At 40.4% G+C, this 24,986-nt stretch overlaps 1 protein-coding gene across 5 annotated transcripts in view; it reads right to left on the bottom strand.

The window, feature by feature from the left end:
- Positions 1–6,303: 6,303 nt before the first annotated feature.
- Positions 6,304–24,986, bottom strand: part of LOC122664817 (L10-interacting MYB domain-containing protein-like) — a 94,105-nt gene continuing 75,422 nt past the window's right edge. For all 5 annotated transcript variants that reach the window (XM_043860816.1, XM_043860813.1, XM_043860814.1 and 2 more), the window contains 6 exons: positions 8,736–9,076; positions 8,441–8,658; positions 7,959–8,313; positions 7,642–7,856; positions 7,134–7,485; positions 6,304–7,052 (listed from right to left, as the gene is read on the bottom strand). In XM_043860816.1, coding sequence (XP_043716751.1) covers positions 6,480–7,052; positions 7,134–7,485; positions 7,642–7,856; positions 7,959–8,313; positions 8,441–8,658; positions 8,736–9,076 — 2,054 coding nt within the window. In that variant the 3' untranslated portion in view covers positions 6,304–6,479. The remainder of the gene's footprint in view (positions 7,053–7,133; positions 7,486–7,641; positions 7,857–7,958; positions 8,314–8,440; positions 8,659–8,735; positions 9,077–24,986) is intronic.

Below are 24,986 nucleotides of genomic sequence, written 5' to 3' on the forward strand. Positions count from 1 at the left end.
CTTCCATTTCATGTAGGGTTAAGTTGGTGGGCCCGCAAGGCCCAAGCCATGTTTAAAATGAAGTTTAAAGCATTATAGACATTTGGGAACCTTAGCTAAACAGGCCTTAAGGCCCTTTTTACTTATATAAGGGGGGTGGAGCTCTTTAGTTCATTCCCATTCTCCATTTGCTGAAAACGAAAATGAGAAAGAAAGAGGGAGAGAGAGTTAGGGAAACCGAGAGATTGAGAAGGGAAAGAGTGAGAGATTGAGTAAAGAAGAAGGGAAGAAGCTTAGAGATCGTGGAAGGGCTGGAGATTGAGTTGTGGGAAGAAGGAAAGCCAATGGAAGAAGAAGGAAGGAGGAATCGGTTGGAGTTCTTAGAAGGGCAGCCTTGGAGCTCATCACTTTTGGGATCTCACATTCGGTCTTAGGTAAGATTCCTTGAACATCTATACACTCTCTTCCCTCTTGAGTCTGAGTTGCATTCCTATTGAGTTGGGATTAACCTAGCGTTCCACTTGGAACCCAAGGATTGTATTGGTTCTTTTGTGTAAAACCCTTGTGGAATCATTCCTCATCTCTGAAACCCCTTGACCTTCCCCAAATTCTATTCGGGAACTTTGGGTTCAATTGCTTCTAGAACCCTAGTTTTGATTCACTATTAAAGTAACCTTTAATCCCCTCAGTACCTTGGTTTAGATAGTTTACCTTGGCCCTAGGAGACCCTAGAACACTTTCCCCAAGGCCTTGGAGCCATTAATGGCCTTGGGGATCGATTTGGTTGAGTTTTGGGAAAGAAAATCGTATTCTGGGTGAGGTCGGATGCAAGGCCAGATGCAACATCCTGCATGAAAACCGCACTTGCATCTGGTCCTACCTGAAATTTCCAAGCTCTAGACCTTTGCTCAGTATTTTAATTAAAACTTTGTCTACACATATACTAAAACTTTGTCTACACATATCGTATCAACGTGATTCAAGTTGCGTTGTAAACTAGATTCAAAGTTCTAAAATTCATATGAAAAAACATTTGACCCAATCGGTGAGTACGTTCCTATAAAGTAGGTAAAACCTATGTGATGTGTTATGACAGCAACGTTAGAACAGAATTTTAATCCGGTGACCTCGCATACTTCGTACTTGTTTGAGTTGAACTTTTAAGGTTTAATGGGGGTTATCTAGGATCTAAATTACCTCTAAATATACTAATTATATGACCTATTGTGGTGCCAAGGTCTACCCTTGATGCCCTTAAACCCCTCTTCCCCCTCTTTGGTTTTGAGTTGGGGAATCTTTAAAACTGGAAGTTTGACCTGGGGTTCCACTTGGAACCCAAGGTATGACCTTAACTATGTAGTGGGCCTCATTAGTAATGCCATGACCTTTAAATGCACCCATTAAAACCCCATTGGACCCCATTAATATTAGGGTTTCAAACACCAGGAAAACCCTAGATCTGGATTCTTGATGGTTGATTTATTTAAACCCGTTAACCATTGAATGCTGGGTGTTCCTAAGAAATTAATAGACCCTAGGGCACCCCCCCCTCCTTAACCCTTGGAGCTTAGAAATTCTATTGGGTAGAAGAAAACTTTCAAAATTCTTGTTTGGCCTAGATCGGATCCAAGGCTGGGCTTGAAATCGCACTTGGATCCGATTTATCCTACACTGGCATAAAGGATCGAAGACACGGTCGGATCCAAGATTTTCCTTGAATCCGTGCTTGCGTCCGATGTTTCCTGCTGGAATAATAGGGTCGAAAGCAAGGTCGGATGCAAGACCTTATCTGTATCCATACTTGCATTTGATGCTGCCCTAAAGGCCTATAGCTTATGTAACCTATGGGGCTTCTCTATGGGAACCTTCCCTACCTTTTTTAACACTCTTACCCACTTCCCTAGGCATCCTCAAACGTACGAGAGGGTAACTTAAATGGGAATCAATTCACGGATACAAATTCTATAAACAAGCAATCGGTGAGAGGGTTTGGGTGACTTCTTGGGTTTAAAGATATATCTATGATTATACCTTACTATATTGAATTGCATCATTATTTAAGCATGTTGCATACTTGTAGTCTATAATTTGATTTTATGTTGTTATGAGTATTATTGTAGATTATGTTTCATTGCTTGTATCGGGTTACGTTGCTGGGGTATGCAGACATTGGAACCCCTAGAATGTATGGATTACTATTGCATGCCATCTTGATCTGTATGCACTGTATTGTGTTGGTACCCGGGAGCTAGATGGAATGGGACATTGATGTATCTAGAATACCTCTCGACACGATAGGATTCATATAGTATTACTGCGGGTAGGTTTTCGTTTCCTATGCTATGACTCTTACCAACAGGGATTTAGGTGTTGGGTGATTAGGGCTCCATGCTGGCTATGGAGGACAGAGGCCAGGTCAAGGATGACCACTGGTCATCGTGGTCTGACTCTAGGTGGTCTAGGACTACGGCCAGTGCGGGCCCCATGATAACAATTGAGGTTTTACTGTGATGATAATCCAAGTGACCCATGGTGTCTCCCGAGTTATCATAGTAGCATATGCCAAGTGACTTACATTTGTGTGTTAGGTAGAAAACTGATTAATAATTACATGCATCATGGACTATATGTGAATTGTATGTATGTTCACTCCCATCCCCTCTCTAGGCTCAGTGGAGCTTACCCTCGTTGTACAACCCTTTTTAGTTGTATGCAGGTGGTGTTTTGATGGTGCTCCTCCTTTAGATGTGAACCGATTGAAGCCAGTGACCTGGGACTTGATTTGTTGGTGTACACTCAAGGACTATGTCGTTGAGGCACAATTTCATCTTTTGTTCCTTTTAGTTTATCATTTGCATCATGTAATCTTGTAATATAACTGATAATTTTAGTTGTGGTAAACATTTTGGGATAAAATGTAATATACACTAGTAGTTACCACTTAAACTTTTAGACCCTTTTATTCGTTGATCCAACGCTTTCGCACTCTTGATTTTAAATTTGAAATGTATTATTCCTTTTGCTTCCTTACTCTGATATTTTGTGAGAATTATATTGAGGTGATTGTGATTCAAGCCACAGCATCGAGATCCTGGTAGTGGTTTGGGATGTTGGTAAACATCTTAGTCATACCAAAACCCTAGGGTGGGGGTTGGGGTGTGACAGTATTCCTCTAATTAGTTTAGGGGTGTGACATCGGTCTGTTATTACTCCTTAATCGGTCGTGGCCACCTTCCCAAAATTTTGGGGCTAGGTGTAACGCCTTGAACAATCATAAGTGTCCTAATATGTAAATCTTTTAACCAACCATATTTTGCTGTGACAAACCACATTCGTTATGACCGATTATCTGTCGTGATCGATTACAAGTTAGCCTTGCCTATCATGAATGGCCAATTCCATACTCTTTCATTCAGGCCACGCTCTTTTCAACCCACAACTAAGGTCAAGCGAAATTAGGGTGTAAACAACATGCGACACTTATCATGTAGATGTATGTTGGCTAGGATGGAACAACCCAGTACTATGACCCCTTGCCAATAGGGGGATAGGTATTGGACAACCCATAATGGTAGGTTTGACGAGATTTTTCGAGATACCATTTCTATTATACGATGTGAAGGTTACCGGAGGCGGAATGATTTCGGGTGACCAATAATGTTCTGGGACCGGACGTCAAGACAGGGTTGTTGGGGCTTACTGGGTGACTCATGGACCATTCAGGGACTGGCAGGCTCCTGTTTGCAACTAGGGTTTGATATCGTTGGGTGACTAATGATGATTCCAGGACCAAGGATACTACCTAATATGTTGAAGTAGTACTTACCCCCAAACTTAAAATTTTTTCTTAGGTGGAAATTAAAATGAACTCAATGCATTCATGTTTATGCGCATTCATGGATTATGTGTGTATGCTTGCATTTTCTAATCCTCCCATTGAGTTTAGTAAAGCTCACACCACATGATGTCCCCCTTTTAGATTTTAATGCAGGTCTTTCTGTGCCGGTGAGCACAGATGCTACTTCCATTGTTGTTGATTATGGTGATGATTGGTAGACTCCAGAGCCTGAGGGACATGGAGCCGACTGTAATTGTGATGAATATGCTTACGGGGCACTTTGATGAAGAGCATGGTCCATACTATTCTTTTTGATATATTTTATTTTGATGTATTTGGAGGGCGTGGCCCCAACATTTTTTTGATGTATATGTTGTTGATATATAGTACTATGTCTTGCTGAATCGTTGGGTTGTACATGAAGGATAAACAACACACAGTTACTTATATGATATCTCAACGTAGATTCCAACCCAAGATTTTTACTGTTATATTCTGTCTTCAGCTACTCTGATTATGATTATTTGATTATGGACTGTGAGGCTATGCTTCTACTGCTGTGATCCTGGTGTTTCGGTAGGGTGTATGCTTACATCCTAGTCACACTACTCCAGGTATAGGGAGTGGAATGTGACAAAAAATAAATCTGTAAACGAAGTTCTAGGCCCCACTAAATTGCTTTGATGAACCCACATAGACGATGTGGATGTAGTTATTCCGGGTTTTATGGGACACAGTCCAACGTGTCACTGACCCTTCAATTGCTCGAGGCAAAATGGAAGCTCGCGGAAATGACAAGCACAAAAATCAAGAACCCACAATACTTGAAGTGTCACAACAACATGAGAAGCAAGCTTTACAAATCCTCCAAGGTACAACTACTGCATTACTCTTTCTTACTAGGAGAACCTCAGAATAGTTCATGAAATCCATAGCTCCTACCGTATGGAATATCTACTCTGGCCAAGGTACTAAAACTCGGGTCTCGGTGCCAACTCGACTCTTGGAAAAACCAAGACGAGTCGAGATCTCGCCGAGTTGGTGCATTTTTTTTTTTTCAACTCGAAGCCTCAACTTTGGGTCAACCCAAGATCTGAGATCTCGCCGAGATATGTCGAGTTTTGTCCAATTAGGTAAGGTATTTAAGTGGTAGGTGGGTTAAAATAATGGGTTGAAACCGAGATCCAACCGAGATCTCGCCGAGATATTGCACTTTTGAGACTCGCAGGCAATCTCATCTCGAGATTTCGAAAATCTGAGAAACTCGGCGCGATCTTGCGAGTTCTCGAACCTTGACTCTGGCAGCTCATAACAAATACAAGTTGAGGCAGTGGGGGGCCTCTGATACAGGTAAAATGTAACTGTCACTCATACGGCAACACGTGGACAAACGAATCAGAGGAAGATTCGTGCACATTGCCAGTTCGTCTCTCCCCAAATAGAAACAGTCTACAAACCAAGTACCTAATAAGGGAATCATATTCAGAATAGGAGAAGGAACTCGCCACACCGTTACTACCAAGAAGATCTAGCATATCAAGAACTCAGCTCCTTGGTAAGGGAATGAATCATCACACAAACATAGAAATAGAAGCCTTCTATAACCAGACTCTCCATGCTCATCCCGTCTCCCACAAGGAAGCTACTATCTTGGGAAGTTTTGTCAAAGAGATACTCTCACCACTGCCATGAACTACTAAAATACTTCACTATAAATAAGAGCCTCCTCCCGAGGGCAGGTATGATAAATTATCTCAACTACTTTAGACTCTTACGAAATTGCTCTCCTACTCTTGATAGTTGCCAGAAAGCTGGCTTAGGCATCGGAGAGTCCTTGCCGGAGCCCACTCTAGCCCTCTCATGGTGTTCTGTTCCTTGCCTTCCACGAGTCCAGTGCCTAGCATAGCTCGTGCCAGCGGGAAAGCAGTTTTTTGTAGCCACAGGACAGAAAAGAGAGGAGGGTATGGGATCCATGGATCCGACCGTGGAGGTTATCTACCTATCTGTATTATATTGATGCTTCACTTCAACTCGTCACTAATGTATTTTTTATTAAACTGTGTTTGAAGTTTGAACAATCTTGCAGATTTTATCTTCTCTTGATCATTTGTATTTCCATTAAAAAAAATCCGAAGTGAAATGGACTCCTTCGGTTAAAATACATCTGAGATTTCACCTTGAAGATGATTAAAACACCTGGGGAAACAAATACTATCCCAATTTTGGCCATTTTCACTCAAGATTTCGCTAATTTTGCCATCTTGATCCCTGGGGAAAGTTAAAATTTGATCAATTTTGACAGATCTAACTCAATTATGAACATTGGATAATACAAAGATTTAGGGTAAGACGCATGAAAGGTGTAGGTATCCCCCAGTCAGTTAGTTCTATATCTGCTTGGATAATGCAGATTCTAACTTCTAACGAACCCGGTAGTAAACAACGAACAAATGAATAAACTAGCTGCAAAGACGGGTTGTCCCAGCCATCAATAACAAGCTTGAGTGGATCATAATAAATCGTCAATAACTAAATGGATCATAAAATATCTTCCGGCCAAATGATTCAACAGTGGATTACACTATGAAAAATGTTAGATGCCCATGGTCCAAAAACACAAATAAACAAAAAAATCCAAAAAACTAGAGCAACCCCAAGGCAACTATGGACGAAGCTTCCTCATCAACCACTTCTTCCTAATTGTTGCATCCAAAGCAAGAAACATCTTTGCTTTTTGTTCATCTTCCAGAAGATCGCAAGCATCAAGAAAAAGATCTTCATCTACATCTGGTGTAGCCTTAAGAGCATTAACCACATTTTCTAAAGTGTTGGACGAACCATTCTCTCTCTTATTTGCCAGTGAAGTAACAGCAATTGCCATTTCACGAAGAGCATCTACCATACTCTGGTCACTGAGCCTCTGCATTTTTCTAGAATGTTCTAGGGTGGACGGGAGAGCCAATGGGCGCTTGTTCCGTTGATTAGAGATCTCCATAGCCTCATCAGAATGTGACGATGACTCCTGTGTGTCAACAAGTGGATCTCCATGGGCAGCAGATAGTGGAGATATTGGCTCTTCCCATACTTCAATCTCCATTCCGGGCATGCCATTATGATCTACGTCATGTTCAGAGCAGCTCTGCCTTCCATCAGTAGTTGGATGTCCATATATCACGCACAAATCATTATAGTTTGGTACTGTTTTAGTTCTATATGAACGTGCTTCAGGGTGTCCCTGCAAGCAAAAATTATCACGTACTGCATACTAGAAATTGAAAATGTCACATCATAACAGCTGTAAGAATATAAAATGCACCTTTAGATAATCATCCCAAACATTATCATCAGCTGTCACCATTTGTCGTGTTTCATCCCAGAGAAAGCCACCATGGTCTAGAAGAGTTTTCAAAGCATTATATTGCATTCTCAATTTCCGGTACCGGTTCCTAAGAGCCTCCTTATCCAACTCCAACCTAAATCTTGCATTGAACAATGAAAGTATTTGTGCCCATGCTTCTTTCTTAAATGCATTACCAACCTTACACCCTCTATTAACTTGATCCATCATCAACTCAATGAAATATCGGTCCATTGGTGGTGTCCATTTAGTCTTCAAACGATCATTAGTAGGAGGATCTTGGTCATCCATTCCTTCAAACTGAGAAGACCTATATCAATACAAGGAAACACGACATAATTGGAACACACGTTCCCAAATCTACACCATGCAAATGCCACACTAGCAGATATATATTGAATAAATTTACCACAGTAAAAGAAAGAGGAGACCAAGACAGCCTGGTATCTTTTCAATTTGGCATCACCTTACCACACCTGGATCTCCATGGGCAGCAGACACAGCTGGAGATTGTAAATCCCCTGGTGCCCCAGCAATCCTCATTGCCGGACTCCTGTCAAGGTTCACATCATGCACCAAGCAGTTGACTGTTCCATTAGGAGTTTCATTTCCATAGATGATGCACAAGTCTCTATAGTTTAGGAGAGTCTTGGTTCTGTATGATCGTGCTTCAGAATGAACCTACATGAATCATAAATTAAGCCAAAGAAAATTGAAAAATACACAGCAGGTAAGTATACATATCATACGAAGTCACAGAAAATGCATAAGAAAGAAACACACCTTCAGATAATCATCCCAAACCTTATCTTCAGCTGTCACCATTTGTCTAGTCTCATCCCAGCAAAACCCACCATGGTCAAGCAGGGTTTTGATAGCATTGTATTGCAACCTCAGCTTTTTGTGGCGATTCCTCAATACCTCCTTGTCCAACTGGAATCCAAATTTTGTATTGAACATTGCAACCATATCTTCCCATGCTTTTTTACGAAATATATTACCATTCTTGTAGCCTCTATGCACTTGCTCTATCATTATGTCAATGAAATAACGATCCATTGTTGGAGTCCAATTGGTCCTCGAACGTTCACTACTACTGGGGAATTGAGTATCCATTCCTTCAACAAATTGAGACAACCTAGCAACAATTGCAATTATTACTATGTAATGGATACATAAATACAGTAGCCACTCTAGCCTAATTCACTTTAATTACATGTTTACGAGAGAGAAATAAGACATTGTAGCTTCAATTTTTCCTATACCTCACCAGGGATTGATCCTTGTGGCCAAATGAGATAGCCGGTGAATGCAGACTTTTGGTTGCTACACCTGTGTTCATAACTGGGGTGTTGCAAGCGATATTTACATCCTGCCCTGAACCCTCAAATCTTCCATCAGCGGTTTCACTCCCAAAGATTACACACAAATCACTATAATTTGGGAATGATTTTCTTCTGTATGATTGTGCTTCAGGGTGTGCCTATAGGTATCATATTTTAGCCACAGGATCTAACAAGAGCATTAAAATTATCAGAACATAATGAGAAAAAAGGGCACCTTGAGATACTCATTCCAGACACGATCATCTGCATTGACCATTTTTCGTGTCTCATCCCAGTGAAACCCATTATGGTCAAGAAGAGTTTTCAGAGCATTATGTTGTAGCCTCAACTTTTTCGATCGATTTCGTAGAATCTCCTTATCCACTTGTAACCCAACAAATTTTCTGTTGAAAGAAGCAACCATATCCTCCCATGAATTTTTTTGAAATGTATTGCGAATCTTATAACCCTTGCGCACTTGTTCTATCATAATGTCAATAAAATAGCGGTTCATTGCCGGTGTCCATATAGTTCTAAGGCGATCAGTACTGGGTGGGGCTTGGTTATCCTTTCCTTCTACGAACAGAGAAGGGAAGGAAGAACAAAAAATTATAATCAGAAAAAAGAAGAAGAATGCTTCCGGACATCGAAGACATTAGTAACAGTAGCCAGTAGAGATGACATACATATTCAAAATTTCACAGAACGAACAAGCTTCTAAATAGGAGAAACGACTTGGATAAGAAACAGGTTGAACTGGATCAGATCCATGTAGAACTAAATCAGTTCCTCCCCCCCCTTACATAAAAATATAAACTAAAGTATTATAATATGGAGATCAGAGAAACCCCCCCCCAAAAAAAAAGGTCTCCGCACACTACACAAATCCACAAACGAAAGCAATAAGCCCCACAAGAGAGAGAGAGAGAGAGAGAGAGAGAGAATGATGTAAGAGGTTTTACAGTTCAGGTTTCAGCAGTAAGGTCAGATTGAGAACATGAACAGCAAGTCTGAGGTTGTACAGGATCCAAAAGTCAGTATAGCTTGTGATTCAAATAGTTCCTTTCTTCCTTTCTCAAGACCAGGAATTGGTTTTGTCTAGAGTCGTTTAATCACAAGGAGAGAGAACATCAGGTTGAATTCCATCAACCACGGTTACATTACAACAGGGAAGCAAGTAATTCTGACCAGCAGCTTAAGCAGCCATCATTTTACTTGTTTAAGTCATCTAGGACTATCGTTTTTGCCCTCTAAGTTAATTAGCAGTGATTCACATTAACCCTCTGCAGGGCTAGTCTTAGCCAGGTTATTTTAGTCTTTCTTTTATGTTTTGTTTAATTTGAACATCAAAAGTTCCTGTGTTAGGTGTTTAAGTTATGGTAATTATGTCATTTAAGTTAAGATTTTTTACCCTATAAAGTACATGTAAACAGCTACTGTTGGGCTATCTTCTCTAATGATACTACTGAAAAAACAGATCTGTCAGATTCGTTTGTTTTTCCTTTGTCAAGTTGTGCCTTTTTCTTGATTTTCAACCAGAGAATTTAGATAATGATTGAATCCAGCTGAGCCTGAAGCATTAAAACATTCGATATCTCAAACCAAATCTTGCAGTTTAAAGTCAATGTGAAAGATGTGGAAGTGAGCCAGCATCCTACAGACTAAAAGACACACAATGGGATAATTTGGAACCTGGGATGAAATCATGGTGAAATTAAATTAAAAGAAAAAAACTGATCAGAAGAAGAAGATGAAGAAGAGGGAAGATGAGAGAAGAGCCTGCTAGAGATGGAGCAATCTCGGTTGTGAGAGCTGCTCCTCTCATGCAGGGAATATTTTAAATAATCTTTCTAAATATGTTTCCTAAATTAAGGAAACAGAATTACATCTAATAACTGAAATAAGGAAAGTAAATAAGGACAAAATAAGACTACAGCTGGCCTATGGACTGGGTAGCTGTATCCATGACTTATGTACCCACACAGTACATTAAGTCATGGACCCCCATACACATTTAACATATTTAACACTCCCCCTCAAGCTGGAGCATACAAATCACCCAAGCCCAGGTTGCTGAGATTGTTCCGAAAGGTAGGCCCAAACAATGGCTTTGTAAACATATCACCCAACTGATTTGCAGAAGAAGTAAATGGAGTAGTAATCAGCTTCTTCATAACCGCATCTCTAACAAAATGGCAATCCACTTCAATGTGCTTTGTACTCTCATGAAACACTGGATTCTTGGCTATATAGATAGCAGCTTGATTGTCTCAAAACATCTTCATAGGAGGAACTGAAAAACCCATCTCCTGAAGGAGATTACGAAGCCACATTAACTCGGCAGTTGTATGAGCCATTGCTCTATATTCAGCTTCTGCACTAGACTTAGATACAGTAGCCTGCTTCTTACTCCGCCAAGTTACTAGATTTCCTCCAACAAAAGTACAATATCCAGTAGTAGAACGCCAATCACTGTCAGAACCAGCCCAATCAGCATCGGAAAATCCAACAAGATCAACACTGTTACGTGGCCGATAGATAAGACCTTTCCCTGGAGCACCCTTTAAATGCCTCAAGATGCGACAGGCTGCCTCCCAATGTATTTGCTTTGGAGAATGCATAAACTGGCTAACTACTCCAACAGCAAAGGAAATGTCAGGGCGAGTAACTGTCAAATAAATAAGCTTTCCAACAAGTCTTCTATATTGGTGTACGTCATCAAAGTTATCCCCATCATCTTTGCCAAACTTCTGATGAGGATCCATGGGAGTATCGGCTGGTTTAGAAGCTAACATGCCAGTGTTAGCTAGTAGGTCTAACACATACTTTCGCTGTGATAGACTGATACCTTTTTTACTCCGGAGGACTTCAATGCCAGAAAAATAACTAAGGTAACCCAGATCCTTCATCTGAAACTGCTTGTGCAGATAGGATTTGACATCTGCAATGCCAGACTCATCATTACCAGATATGATGTCATCAACATACACAACAAGTACCACCAGCTTGGAACCTTGGCGATAGATAAAAACTGAATGATCCGAATAACATTGGGAAAAAACACATTGTGTCATAACACTGCTAAATTTGTCGAACCATGCCCTTGGGGACTGCTTCAACCCATAGATAGTCTTTGCCAACTTGCATACACATGCAACATTCTCCCCCTGAGCAACATACCCCGAAGGTTGCTCCATATAAACTTCCTCTTGGAGATCACCATAGAGGAAAGCATTCTTGATATCCATCTGATAAAGAGGCCAATTCAGATTAACAGCAATAGATATAAGAACTCGAACAGAATTGAAACAAGCCACGGGAGAGAAGGTCTCAAAGTAGTCAACCCCATAGGTCTGGGTATAGCCTTTAGCAACAAGACGAGCCTTGAGACGTTCAACGGATCCATCTGGGTTATATTTGATAGTGTATACCCAGCGACAACGAACCAAATCCTTACCGAGAGGCAAATCCACCAATGTCCATGTCTGACGAGACAATAGAGCATCCATTTCCACATCCATAGCATCCATCCAACCAGGGTGACAAAGTGCCTCCTTGTGAGTTTTGGGCACAAAAGATGAGGACAAAGAGAAAGCAACATTACGAAAAGGCAAGGGAAGGTGAGAAATTCCAACATAGTCCTCAATAGGATAGACAGAACGAGTAGTACAATAACGAGTACCTTTCCTTTTAGCAATGGGTAAATCTAGTGAAGGAACTTTAGCCGGTGCAACATCGGTGGAAGGTAGAGCAGGAGCCTGTACTGTAGCAGATGGAACTGTAGCCTTGCGCCGTTTGTAAACCTGTAAAGGAGGTGTGGCTGCAGGATCCAAACAGGAAGAGGAACCACAGATGGAATAGGTGGAGTGGGGTTAGGAAACATAGCCTCACTAGGTGTGGGAGGAGGAGAGTAATAAGGAGTACTCTCAAAGAAAGTAACATCAGCGCTAACAAAGTGCCTATGAAAAATAGGGTCATAACACCGGTAACCTTTCTAAGTCCTGGAATATCCAAGAAAAAAACACTTGATAGCATGAGGAGATAATTTGTCAATATTTTGGTGCAAAATATGGACAAAACAAAAACTCCCAAAGACACACGGTAAAAGAGGAAACAAGGATTTAGTAGGAAATAAAATAGAAAAAGGGGGTTTTATTGGACAGAACAAAAGAAGGCATTCGATTAATAAGAAAACAGGCAGTAAGAATTGCATCACACCAAAAATACTTAGGCACATGCAAGTGAATCATAAGAGAACATGCGACTTCCAACAAATGCATATTTTTCCGTGCAGCCACCCAGTTTTGCTGGGGGTTGTAGGAACAGCTGGTTTGATGAATAATCACACGTTCAAAACACAAGGTAGAATCTCATTTTACATATATTCTAAAGCATTATCAGACTGAAATACCTTAATACGAACATCAAACTGATTTTGAATTTCATTAACATAATTGCGAAAGACAGATAAAAATTCAGACCGATCTTTTAATAAATAAACTCAAGTTAAACGAGAGTGGTCATCAACAAAAGTAGCAACATATAAAACACCTAACCTATTTTTGACATAACAGGGACCCCAAATATCAGAATGAACTAAAGAAAACAAAGAACTACTCCTAGGCTCAGTACGAGGCGGAAAAGAAGTGCGATGATGCTACCCCAATTCACATGCTTCCCAGGAAAGATGAGTCAAAGAGGAACAACTTAGGACCATAATTTTCTGCTTAGGTAAGGACAGATGGCTAGCCAAACATGCCACTGATGAGATGTGGGATGAGTAGATGTAGTAGCAGCTGTGGAAGGTCCAGTTCCATCCAAATAGTAGAGGCCGGCCTGCTCAAGCCCGCCACCAATCATCGACCTGGTCTGAAGATCCTAAAACACACAATAAGATGGATAGAAGGTTACAGAACAGTTAAGGTGCTTGGTAAGTTGACTCACAGATAATAAACTTAATGGTAATTGAGGAACATGTAAGACAGATGATAAAGTGATGTTAGGAGTAGGAGAAACTGTACCATGACTACTAACAGCAGTAGAAGAGCCATTAGCAAGAAGAACAGGGTTGGAATTATTAAGTATGGACAAAGAAGAAAACATAACAGACTTACCAGTCATATGGGAGGAAGCCCCCGAATCAATAATCCAAGGGGTAGAAACTGATGTGGAAGAAAAAAGAGCAGATGTACCTGTGATGGCTACGGTAGCTTTGGATGGAGAACAGGATGTCTTAAGCAATTGCACACGCTTGAGAAGTTGATGATAATCGTCCCGATACACAGAGAAGGTGGGAGGAGCCCCAGGTAAAGACGAGGAAGATGCCTCACTAGGTACCATAGAAGTGGAAGCTTGATCAATAGCAGCATTGGCAACCTCATTTGCCCAATCCGGACAACCGTGCTTTACCCAACAAGTATCAATAGTGTGGTTGGGCTTATTGCAAAAGGTACAATGACGGGCAGCTTTATCAACAAACTGACCAACAGATCCACGACCACCATTCCCTCGGCCACGACCACGGCCCTGGCCACGACCCTTACCAGAAGAAAAGGACCCTCGGCCACAGCCAGCAACAAATGCAGAAGAATCCTTTTCAAAGGATGAATTATTCTTAGGTGCAGAAGAAAGGCGCTGAAGACGACCAAATGTCTCATTCAAGGAAGGCACCTGTTTTCCAGTAAGTAACTGGCTTCTTACGGACTGATACTGAGGATGAAGGTTAGCCATAAACAATGCCACATGAAAGTCAGATTTTCGTTGTTTTAATACCTCGGCATTAGTAGTAAAGGGCTAGTACACTTGAAGTTCCTCAATAAGTCCCTTAAAACTATCAAAGAATTCACTAAGAGACCTATCCCCTTGCTTATGTGTAAACAGTTTCTCATATATTTCATAAATATGAGACACAATCTTGGCCTGGGAATATGTCTCACGAAGATCAGACCATACTCCTTTGGCTGTGGAGTGATACATAACATTAGAAGCAATGGCTGGTTCCATACTATTCCATAACCAGATTTTCATAGTGGAGTTATCACGCATCCAAGTAGTGTAGGCAGCAGTGGAAGCCTTATCTTTAGAGTCATAAGAAGGAGGATCTTCAGTGAGATGCTGGACCTTATCCTTGGCAAATAGATAGGTTTGTACAGCTTGTACCTATAGAGTGTAATTAGAAATCCCAGCCAGCCTAACACCAGTAACAGGTAGATGAATATGGTCCACAGTAGCTTTGGTCTCTTCCATAATATTAAACCAGAAAAGGAATAACAGGCAGTGAAAAAGTAGCAGCAAGGGAAGGACCAAATATCAAGGCTCAATAGGAATATGGAATCCACAAGAAGTTGTATATATGCAGAATACACATAGCAGAACTGGCAGCCAGTAAAATAGATATCGAGAAGCACAAAACAGGGATGAAAACAAGTTTTGATAAAAATCAGAATAACATCACCTGATATAGATATCGAAGAATGCTTTTGGGAAGATAAATAAAAGCCCAGAAGCCCAGACCAAGAAGCCAACAACTTCAGCAATTATAGAGAATATAGCAATCCCAGAAAATCTGGGAAAAACAGAGTATCGCAGGTCAAAAACCTGTTGTCCTTCAGGAGCAGCAATAGGAGAACCAAAAAGGTCTCAAAACTCTGATCGAGTAACACATATATGCAGCAGAATAGAACCCTCCAGGTTGGAGCAGTACATCTGGTGGAATGAAGAGAACTAGAATTGAAAATTTCACAAAAAAAAACTTGCGCAAGAAGATATCCTTCACTCAATCCTTAAAACATCAGTTAGCCCTTCTAGGGAATGTATGTAGAATCAATCCTTACACGGTACATGATCTTCAGACATAGTATATGATAGCAGTACAGTCCTAGTTGGCTTGCGTAATCATCAACTAGGACATCATGTAGATAGGCAGCATAGGCTGCTGCAGCCAAGAAGAAGAAGGAGGACTACGAACTTGATCGAACCAGAATCGGAGAAAGAACAACCAGGATTTAATCAAGGCTCTAATACCATGAAATTAAATAAAAAGAAAAAAAACTGATCAGAATAAGAAGATGAAGAAGAGCCTGCTAGAGATGGAGCAGTATCGGTTGTGAGAGCTGCTCCTTTCATGCAGGGAATATATTAAATAATCTTTCTAAATATGTTTCCTAAATTAAGGAAACAGAATTACATCTAATAACTGAAATAAGGACAAAATAAGACTACAGCTGGCCTATGAACTGGCTAGCTGTATCCATGACTTAATGTACCATGGGGGTACATTCAGTCATGGAACCCCATACACATTTAACATATTTAACACATGGTACAAGGTTTCGCGAGATTTCAGCAAAATCTCGGGTTTCGTTTCGGTTTCGCAAGGTCTCGAAATGAAACCTATTGCGATATGCATTTTTGTCAAAGTTTCGACTTTCGACCAAAATTTTGCAGTTTCGGAGAAATTTCAACCAAGTTTCAGGTTTTGGTATCGTTTCGGTCAAACTTTTGTATAAATGCAAGATTTCGATCGAAATTTCGCAATGAAATTTCAACCATGTTTCAAGTGTCGGTATCGTTACGTTAATTTCAATTCCAAAGAGGGAAATTTCCTAGAAAACCACAATTTTTGTGAATTATGGCCAAATCACTCCCATATCTTTATAATGAACCATGTATAACATTTAATAACTATGAAATGGTTCCTAATTTTATGTTTATTCATTCCTAAAGTATATTTTAATTGTTGTAATAGAATTATGTGTATTCAAGTATTAAATTTGGTGTATACAGCATCGTACAACGTAGGGTTTACTAGGGTCCAAAGCCAAACTACCATTTTGGGTGTGTTTTTTACAATCTATAAGGGTTCCACAATGTTTAAAGGGCCTAAAATAGGGTGTACTACAAGTTTCATGACCTAATTTGACCATTTGGCCAGCAGAACCAAACATCGAAATTCCCCCCCCCCCCCCCAAAAAAAAAAAAAAAAAGTTTCAGCCCAAGTTTCGATTTCGACCGACACATTTCAGTTGTGACTGATAAAAAAATCATCCTCGAAACTGAAATCTCAAACCTTGGATGAGATCATCACTACAAGTCTAGGGGTCCATCAGTGGATAGTCACTTCATAAACTTGGACCTTTGACTTTCTTTTGATGAGTAAAACAGGACATCTGATTATGACATTGTGCAAAGACCTAATCACTATCGCTTTCCACATCACTAATGGTCAGCTGTTCGCATATTTGCACTATGCCAATGTTCCAGCCCCAACACTTTAATCAAGAAAATTTGAATTGGTCAATTCCTAGAAAAGAAACCCGGGATACTATCTGAACAAAGCAGTGAAATAATCTCTTCTAAATCACATTCTCTAAGCTCCCCTAAATGACCTAAATCAATGACAATCACTGTGGCATCAAATTCAAATATAGGTGGTTTGCTACATTCAATGGTTAGCCCAAACTAAAATCACAATAATCTGTCCCTGTATCTTACCTATAATTTGACTAGGATTTCTCGTGTATCCTTAAATGATACTGTTACACCCGTGTCCAAAATCCCAGTCTAATTTGAACTTTTCATAAGTGATGTTACATCGGTGACCTTTGGGTTGTAATAATCAAACCAACATACAAGATCATAGACCGATCGATGGGTAACCCTATGGAAGAAAGGTTCCTTGAAAGGGATCGGGTAAGATTTGTCCATTGTTGGAGGATACGTGACCTCCCTCTGAATGCAAGTGAAGGACATCGTAGAAAATACCCGAAACCACCTCCTTTGGATGATTGAAGGTACGTGTTCCAATACACCATGCAACCACCATTTATGGATTATATATATGATGCCATGACCCTATGTAGCACCCCATGCAAATCCCCTTACATATGACCTAGGACAGGAACAATTAAAACCTTTAAAACTGATGTTTCCACCGACAGGTTGATCATGAGGCTGATCGTACCTGCATCAACCTCACCATCAGCCTGCGGGGGTTAAAAACTCATTTTTACTGTTGTGGGCCCCACTAGACTTTGGGGCGGGTCCCAATACTTCATGGCATGAAGATATCATACTAATACCCTAATAGACCCCATGCAAGTCCCCTCATGATTGTCTTAGGACACTAGCCTTTAAACCTTATAATTGTAGCCCATATGCCTGTGGAAGTAGACCCCTTCGAATCGATCCCATCAACCTGTGAGGTGAAAAACTGCATTTTTTCATGTAGTGGGTCCCACTTGGCCTTAGGGTGGATCCCAACACCTTAGGACATGATGTTGTAGGGCTCATCCATATTCCATACATGCCCTCCATGTGCCTAGAGGTGAGCCCCATTGTCCAAACATAGAAGTTAAAGTGATTTATAGATGAGACCTTTGGGCTGCCAGCCAAACAGGCCCCTAAGGGATCACTTAAGTTATTAAAATACATGATTCCCTTCACCCCATTCATTTCTCCATCAACCAAAACGTGGGAGTGGAGAGGAGAAGGAGAAAAGAAGGAAAAGAAGAAGAGAAGGAAGAAGGGAACAAGCTAAGGCATCACCCCCCTTGGTTCCCAAGCTTCAATCAAGGTAGGTCCCCCTTACCTTATGTGATTTCCCCTTCTTTTTATGCAATAATTGTTGGAATATGTAATCCAAAATACCGTGGGGGTATTCTGGTCCTTTTGGGGTAGTTTTATTCCTATGTTATTAGGTTTAAGTGGCTGCTCTTATAGAGTCAGCTAGTTAGGGGTAATTATGTCTATAGTTGGCTATGTGGGTTTAGTCCCACATCGCCTAATTCAGTCCTTTGTAACTTTCCCCTCTATTTATGGGCTTACCTATCAATGAAATATAACATTATTATTCCATTCTCTCATTCTCTCTTTTTAACCCACGATTCTTCTAACGTGGTATCAAAGCAGGTCTGATCTAGGTTAGAAAGAAAGGAAAAACCCACCTTCTCTTCGATCAACTTCTCCCTTCTTCTCTCTTTCTCGGCTTCTCCTTGTTCTGGTTTTCTTCTTCTCATCCTTGTAAGGGGGCAGAACTAATGAGGTAAAAACCTTAACCAAGGATTTAGTTGCTGCCCTCCTCCATTCAATCTCTTTTTTCAATTAAAATTCTCCTGGAATCATCTTTGCGAATTGGAGCTTTCCAGAATTTTTTGGAGATCAACTTCCTATCACTATTGAAGGCTGACCGTCCACCATTGGAGCTCCCTTTGCACTCTTTTCAAGCACCTTTCTACCCTATTTAAATGACCTCCTTCCCTTTTTTTCTATTTCTCCATCATTCATTAACCTTTCCAGCCCCTACCCTAATTGATCTCAACTTGTAAGTGTTTTTCAAAATCCTGATTCCAATCAATTTTAGGGTTTCCCTTTTCAGATGCAACTGATTTTTTGGGGGTGATTCCCTACTACTATAAACTCAACTCGACCCAAGTTTGGACCCTTTCTGATGGCTGGATTTGTTTCTACAGCAAAAACTTTCTTAACCTGCTAATTTGGTTACCTGCTAAAAACCCTAACAATACCCCGACTCCAATCGAAATTAGGGTTACAGGTTTCAGCTTTTGCTGATTTTTTGAGGGTTGACTACTTCCATTACTAGGACCACCTGACCTCAATCTTGCACCTATCCAAGTTTTCTAGAAGACCCCTCCCCAATCAATCTCTATTTTTTAGGGTTTTACAAAACCCTGACATTAGTCGATTTTTTGGGTTAGGGTTACCTGCTGCTTCTGGAGTTTTTGGAGGTGTTTCTACCATCAAGAGAGGCAATCTAAGCTAGCTGCTGCCCTATTTTTTCTGCACTTTTTGTTGTTTCTCCCACTTGAAGATCAAGTCTCAAATCCTACAAGAGATTGGGTGTTCGTATTGGAGATCCATTCCAGCAGTTGTGGACAACATCTATGCCAAGAAATCATCACACTTTGACAAGCATCAACAGATTTTTTAAGTCCCCTTCCCTTAATCGATCACAATTTAAGGGTTTTTCAAAACCCTAACAAAAATCGATTTTAGGGTTAGGGTTGTCCTATCAAGCTAATTTTTGTAGGGGAGTCTTATACATACCAAAGGAATTCTCAACCCAAGTTTCAGCATCATTCATGGATTTATTTTGAAAAAAATCAAGTTCACTCTAATGGCTCGATTTCATCAACTATCAACCTATTTTTTTTCTAGTTCCTATGTGGCTGGCTGCTTCAAATATCTATGAATCTGTCGGGTTATTTATCTTATATTTGCTGGTTCTATTGAGCTTTACTACATACCTTGCTGGTTCTATTGATTGCCTTTTGTAAGCATGATTGGTTGATATGTTACTGCTACCTTTATGAGGACTACTGCTGCCCTATTATTGAGACTGAGTATCCTACTATTGCAGATCAAAATTCTTTCATTATTGAAGACTCGAATCTACTACCTTGGAGATCAGCTTATTTGGGATTACAATAATGTGTTCCATGGTTATTGGTTGCAACTACGAACCTATTCAGTTATGTGAAGCCTTTCTAGTTCATATCCGGCTTACTTTGGAGCTTGATCCTAGCATTGTTCACTAATTCAGATCTGATCCAAGTTTTTTTGTTGAAGCTTCTTACATCAATTGCTGTCCAGATATCTTCGTCATTCCTATTTCACATGTGGGAGTTTATAAATTGGGGTTTTGCACACTTGTTCTTCCTTGTTTGAAGATTGATCAAGCCTTAAAGATTAGAGTTTTTCCTTACTTCAAATCAGATCTGTATACTTATCAGATTTGAATATTGGAATTAGGAGTTTCTCCCCTGCAGGAGTTTCCATCAAAAGTGTTTGTTTAATCGTTTGAAGATGGTTGATAATTTATATGTTCAATTGTTTTACTCCGTAATTCATTATCCCACTGCTCTTTTCACTTCATCACCTCCCAAAACATACCTTTAGCATATACCCATAACCACTTTGGACGATAATGGTATTCTCTAATTTGCCATTTCTTCCTTTTCCATTACCCTTAGCACCTCTTGGAATATTATCCTTTTGCACTATCTCATTCATCATCTGTGTTATGTCCACGTGTACTACTACACGTAACGGGGAAAATTATGTACAGTACACCTGCAGACATTGTAGAAGCAGAACTTGCAGGAACACTTGGTGCAAAACATAGAAGATCAGGGTTTCCACCATTCCCATTGGGTATCTCCTTTGTTATTGGGTTGAATTTGCTGTAAGGGAGAGATTGAAGTATTAAAGATGTTTGGTTATTGCCTACCTATATGAGGTTCTACAATTGGGTTGATCCTTTCTGCTGCCTTATTTATTTGCTTCCGCTGCTTGCTGCCCTAGTTGCTTATCTTCAAGATTATCAGTCAGAGATTCATCATTGGACAGCTGTTGAAGATTGGTGAAAGTTTGCTGATCAAGGCTGCCTAGGTTTTGTAGATCAATTATTTCAAATTCTTAAAGGTTTATTTGGGAACTGCATTCATATGTCAAGCTGGATTCTACTGCAACTTAGTTTCTTCCCCTTTTGTTCAAGTTGGGCATTAGTACCTTGTATGCGCCAACTTGAGGGGGAGTATTAGCATTATTATGGAGTTCTTTTTTTATTTGGTTCAAGCTAGATTTTCCTTCTTCTCTTATTTGCATAATCCAGCTTGTGAGGGAGTGTTGGAATATATAATCCAGAATAGGGGTTATTCTGGTCCTTTTGGGGTAGTTTTATTCCTATGTTATTAGGTTTAAGTGGCTGCTCTTATAGAGTCAGCTAGTTAGGGGTAATTATGTCTACAGTTGGCTATGTGGGTTTAGTCCCACGTCGCCTAGTTCAGTCCTTTGTAACTTTCCCCTCTATTATAAATAGAGGGGCTTACCTATCAATGAAATATAACATTATTCCATTCTCTCATTCTCTCTTTCTAACCCAAGATTCTTCTAACAATTATAAACTAGGGTTTTGTGTTTTATTCATGAACCTTGGGGGCCTAGGGAGCATGCTAATACCTCCCTCATGCATTCTCCTTGATGTGCAAGGCATTAGGTACCTTCTCATGCCCAAACCCTAGGTATAGACCTAACCATTGATGCTTTTGACCCCAAACCTAGGGAATGCATGCTCTATTCGAATCTCCCTCATGCTCCCATGCATTGTGGGTTGAATTTATTGTACTTAGGACCTCCCATGACCATAGACATGCTATCCATCTTCCTCCAATCAAATCCATTAGATTCAAAACCTAAAATTAGGGTTTCTTGGGATGGAATTTAAGTTGTGATCATCTCCCACGAATTGGGGTGATCCATCGGTACTTATATGACCAAATGCATGTATTAAGGCTGTACCTAAGCCCCATTAAGCCCCCATCCCATATTGACCAAGATTGACCAAAGGCAAGGTAAGCTCAGCCCGTATACCTATGGAGGTCGATCGTGCGGATGATCCTACCTGCATCGACCTCCTGGCCATTTTTGGTTCTGTAAAGAGCCACAGGACGATCATGAGGACGACCAACCCTATATTGACCTCAGGGTCGACCTGTGCATTGAAAACCTTGATTTTCCCCCCAACTTTGATTGGCAACATTTAACCAGCCCATTTACTTCCTGGCTCTGGTAAACCAACGGACGAAAAGGTAAACCTTCATACATCTGCTGATCTATTTTCAAATAGCTATAATGCGTTTACCCAAATATCATTTTTCCGCATGCATAACAGCTCTTTCATTTGTGTTAGGAGGCAGCCACATGTTATCCCATATTCCACTAAATAATAGTAGTTTTATTCAACTAGCTATGGTTTGTTGGTGTTGGATTACTATTCCATTATTAGTTCTAGGGTGAAGGACTTCGGTCTCTTTTAAGCAGAAAGCATTCCAAGCTCTCTTCTTTCTATAGGAAGGAATAAGTCTCAATGTAGGATCTCTTTCAAGTCAAGTACAATAACGACTTTCATTCCACTTTATCAAACTAAAGTAAGGTAGCGGAAGGGAGAAATTCAAAACTCTAACCTGTTCAAAAAAGAGGAAATTTACATAAACCCCATTGAAGCGATAAAAGATTTTTTAGACGAGCAACGGGCAACCTTAGAAGAGGGGCTGGATCCCATCGAAAGTTTCGATTCACATTGGATCGAGAAGAAGGAAGTTGGGTTTCTTCGACCATATTATCAAACCCTAATTTATTCATATCCTGGTTAAACTACATTGCTGATTTAATTTCGAGTACGATGAAGCACATAGGTGCTTAAGGTGAGTGGGTTAGATCTTTGATTTAATTTGGGAGTATTTGGTCTTGAGATGCATATGCACATGCATTGCATAATCATTGGAACATGTGTGGATGACTGTGTGTGAACTATATTTAAATTTCTCTAACCCTCACTATGATTGATAGTTTAGGTTAGAAATAATATTTAGGTTTGAATGAATTATATTAAATGACTACTAGAGGAATTAGGTTCTTGTGATTCTTATGTGATGAGATGAGATGAGACAGTGGGTATGGGATCCGAGTGTCGAAGGGGATGCCAGACTCGAGATCGTCATCCGTTTATTTACTGTACTCATGCATATAGAGTAGATGATGGGAATAGGGTACGGAGTGGCCGAGGTACCATTGCCGTATCGCCGTGCGAGTTGCTGTATTTTATTTGGATTATTACTGTTGCATTAGTATGATCGCTACACTAGGACGGGAAACGGGGTACGAGTAGCCGAGGTACCATTGTCGTATTGCTGTACCACTGGTATGTGGGTATATATGCTAGAGGAGAGGGGTGAATAGTGTGCCGAAGGGGATGCCGGTCTATGGCCCCGGCCTCTGGTATATGCATACACATACACTTTCATACATGTAGATGCATTGATTAGGTTGATATTCCCAGTGCTACACCCCTTGTCAACAGGGGGTAAGGTGTTGGATAACTGATGGTCATAGCCGACGTGCTGGGAGTACCATTCTCAATAGAGCGATGTCTGGAGAGATCTACATGGCACCGGAACTGAATCCGAGGAGTTCAGGGTAGGCACCAGAACTGAGTAAGAGCTAGGGTTATATCGAGGGTTTGTCATGTAGGACGATCTGTGTGTGGCAGGCTCCCAACCGCAATTCGGATTGCCATCGTTGGGTTCCACCGTATCCAGGACCATGGATGCTACCTATGGGATGTTCCAGTAGCACTTTACCCAAATTTAGGCATTCATTTTTTTGTTAGGTGGATAAATAATAAATTGAACCAATTCATATATTCATGTGGTATGACTGTAAATCGGACATGATGTATGACTTATCCTAGTGGTATGGGATGCTATGGGATTTGTGTATCATGTTTGATTTGCGCCCTTGTGATTGCATTCATGAATTGTTATCTGTATGCTTGTGTGCTCTAACTGCTCATTGGGCTTGGTGGAAGCTCACCTCTCGTGGTACCTTTTTTTTAGATGGTGATACAAGTATCGAGCCGCCGACGAGCTCAAATTTCCCCTACCCCTATGAGATTGATATTGATGACTGGAGTGTTCCAATGGAGGAGCATGGTCTGGGATGTATGTGCGAGGATTGTGCATACAGGGCATGATGATTGAGGGTTGGGCCCTGTTATTTTGATACATCGATGTTTTGCTCTCTTTTGTTCATTGATGTATAACTATACTTATTCTTTTGAAGGATTACTGTATTTATGTCTTGAGATACCTGTTGATGATAACAAACAGTTATTTATAATTTATCACATTAGATCCCCTTTTATTAATCTTATGTATATTGATTTGTCTTCCGCTGCCTCTGATTTTGATATTATTGTGATTGATGGACTGTGAGAGTTAGACACTGCATCTGTGATCCTAGGTGGTGTAGGGGTGTAGGTGTACATCCGTCACATTCCTCGGTCTTTTGGGAGTGGGGTATGACAGAAACACTCTCTTCATCAAGAAATCTTAGCCAATAATAGGAAGTAGGAAATATGGCCCAGACCACAGATTTTAATTAGAACAGACATCGAACCAAAAAGGGGCGTAATTCAGTTTTATTGAGTTTTGAGCAAAACCACAGTTTGAAAGAACGATTAAAAATAATGGAAATCAATAAAACAGGAAATAAAAGACAAAAATGCAATGTCTACTGCTTTACATGTCAAACAGTAGGTTAAAGGCTCAAAATTGTTGAACAACACTGCCCAGTTTTCTGAACTGGCGATGTGATTTTGGTTTCAGTCGCAGGCAGTTCTATATCCAGATTGAACCGAAAAAAAGGTGGTTCAGGTTTTACCAGTTCAAACATCCAGTTCAGTCGGATTTTAAACAAAATATGGTCCAGAACAAGCAAAAGTAGCCTTCTTGCAGAAGAATTCAGTACTCAAGACGACTCTACCAAAAAAGATATTTTTGGCAGCAAGCCACCGTTCTAGAATTCAACAGTGATGATTAACATACATCCTGACTAGCTTGTGGAGGTACTTGCTTTGACTCCATAGATATCACTGTGATAGGCAACTAGGAGGAGCATTCTAAGACAT

The sequence above is a fragment of the Telopea speciosissima genome, chromosome 6 (genome assembly GCF_018873765.1).
Source record: "Telopea speciosissima isolate NSW1024214 ecotype Mountain lineage chromosome 6, Tspe_v1, whole genome shotgun sequence".
Lineage (NCBI taxonomy): Eukaryota > Viridiplantae > Streptophyta > Magnoliopsida > Proteales > Proteaceae > Telopea > Telopea speciosissima.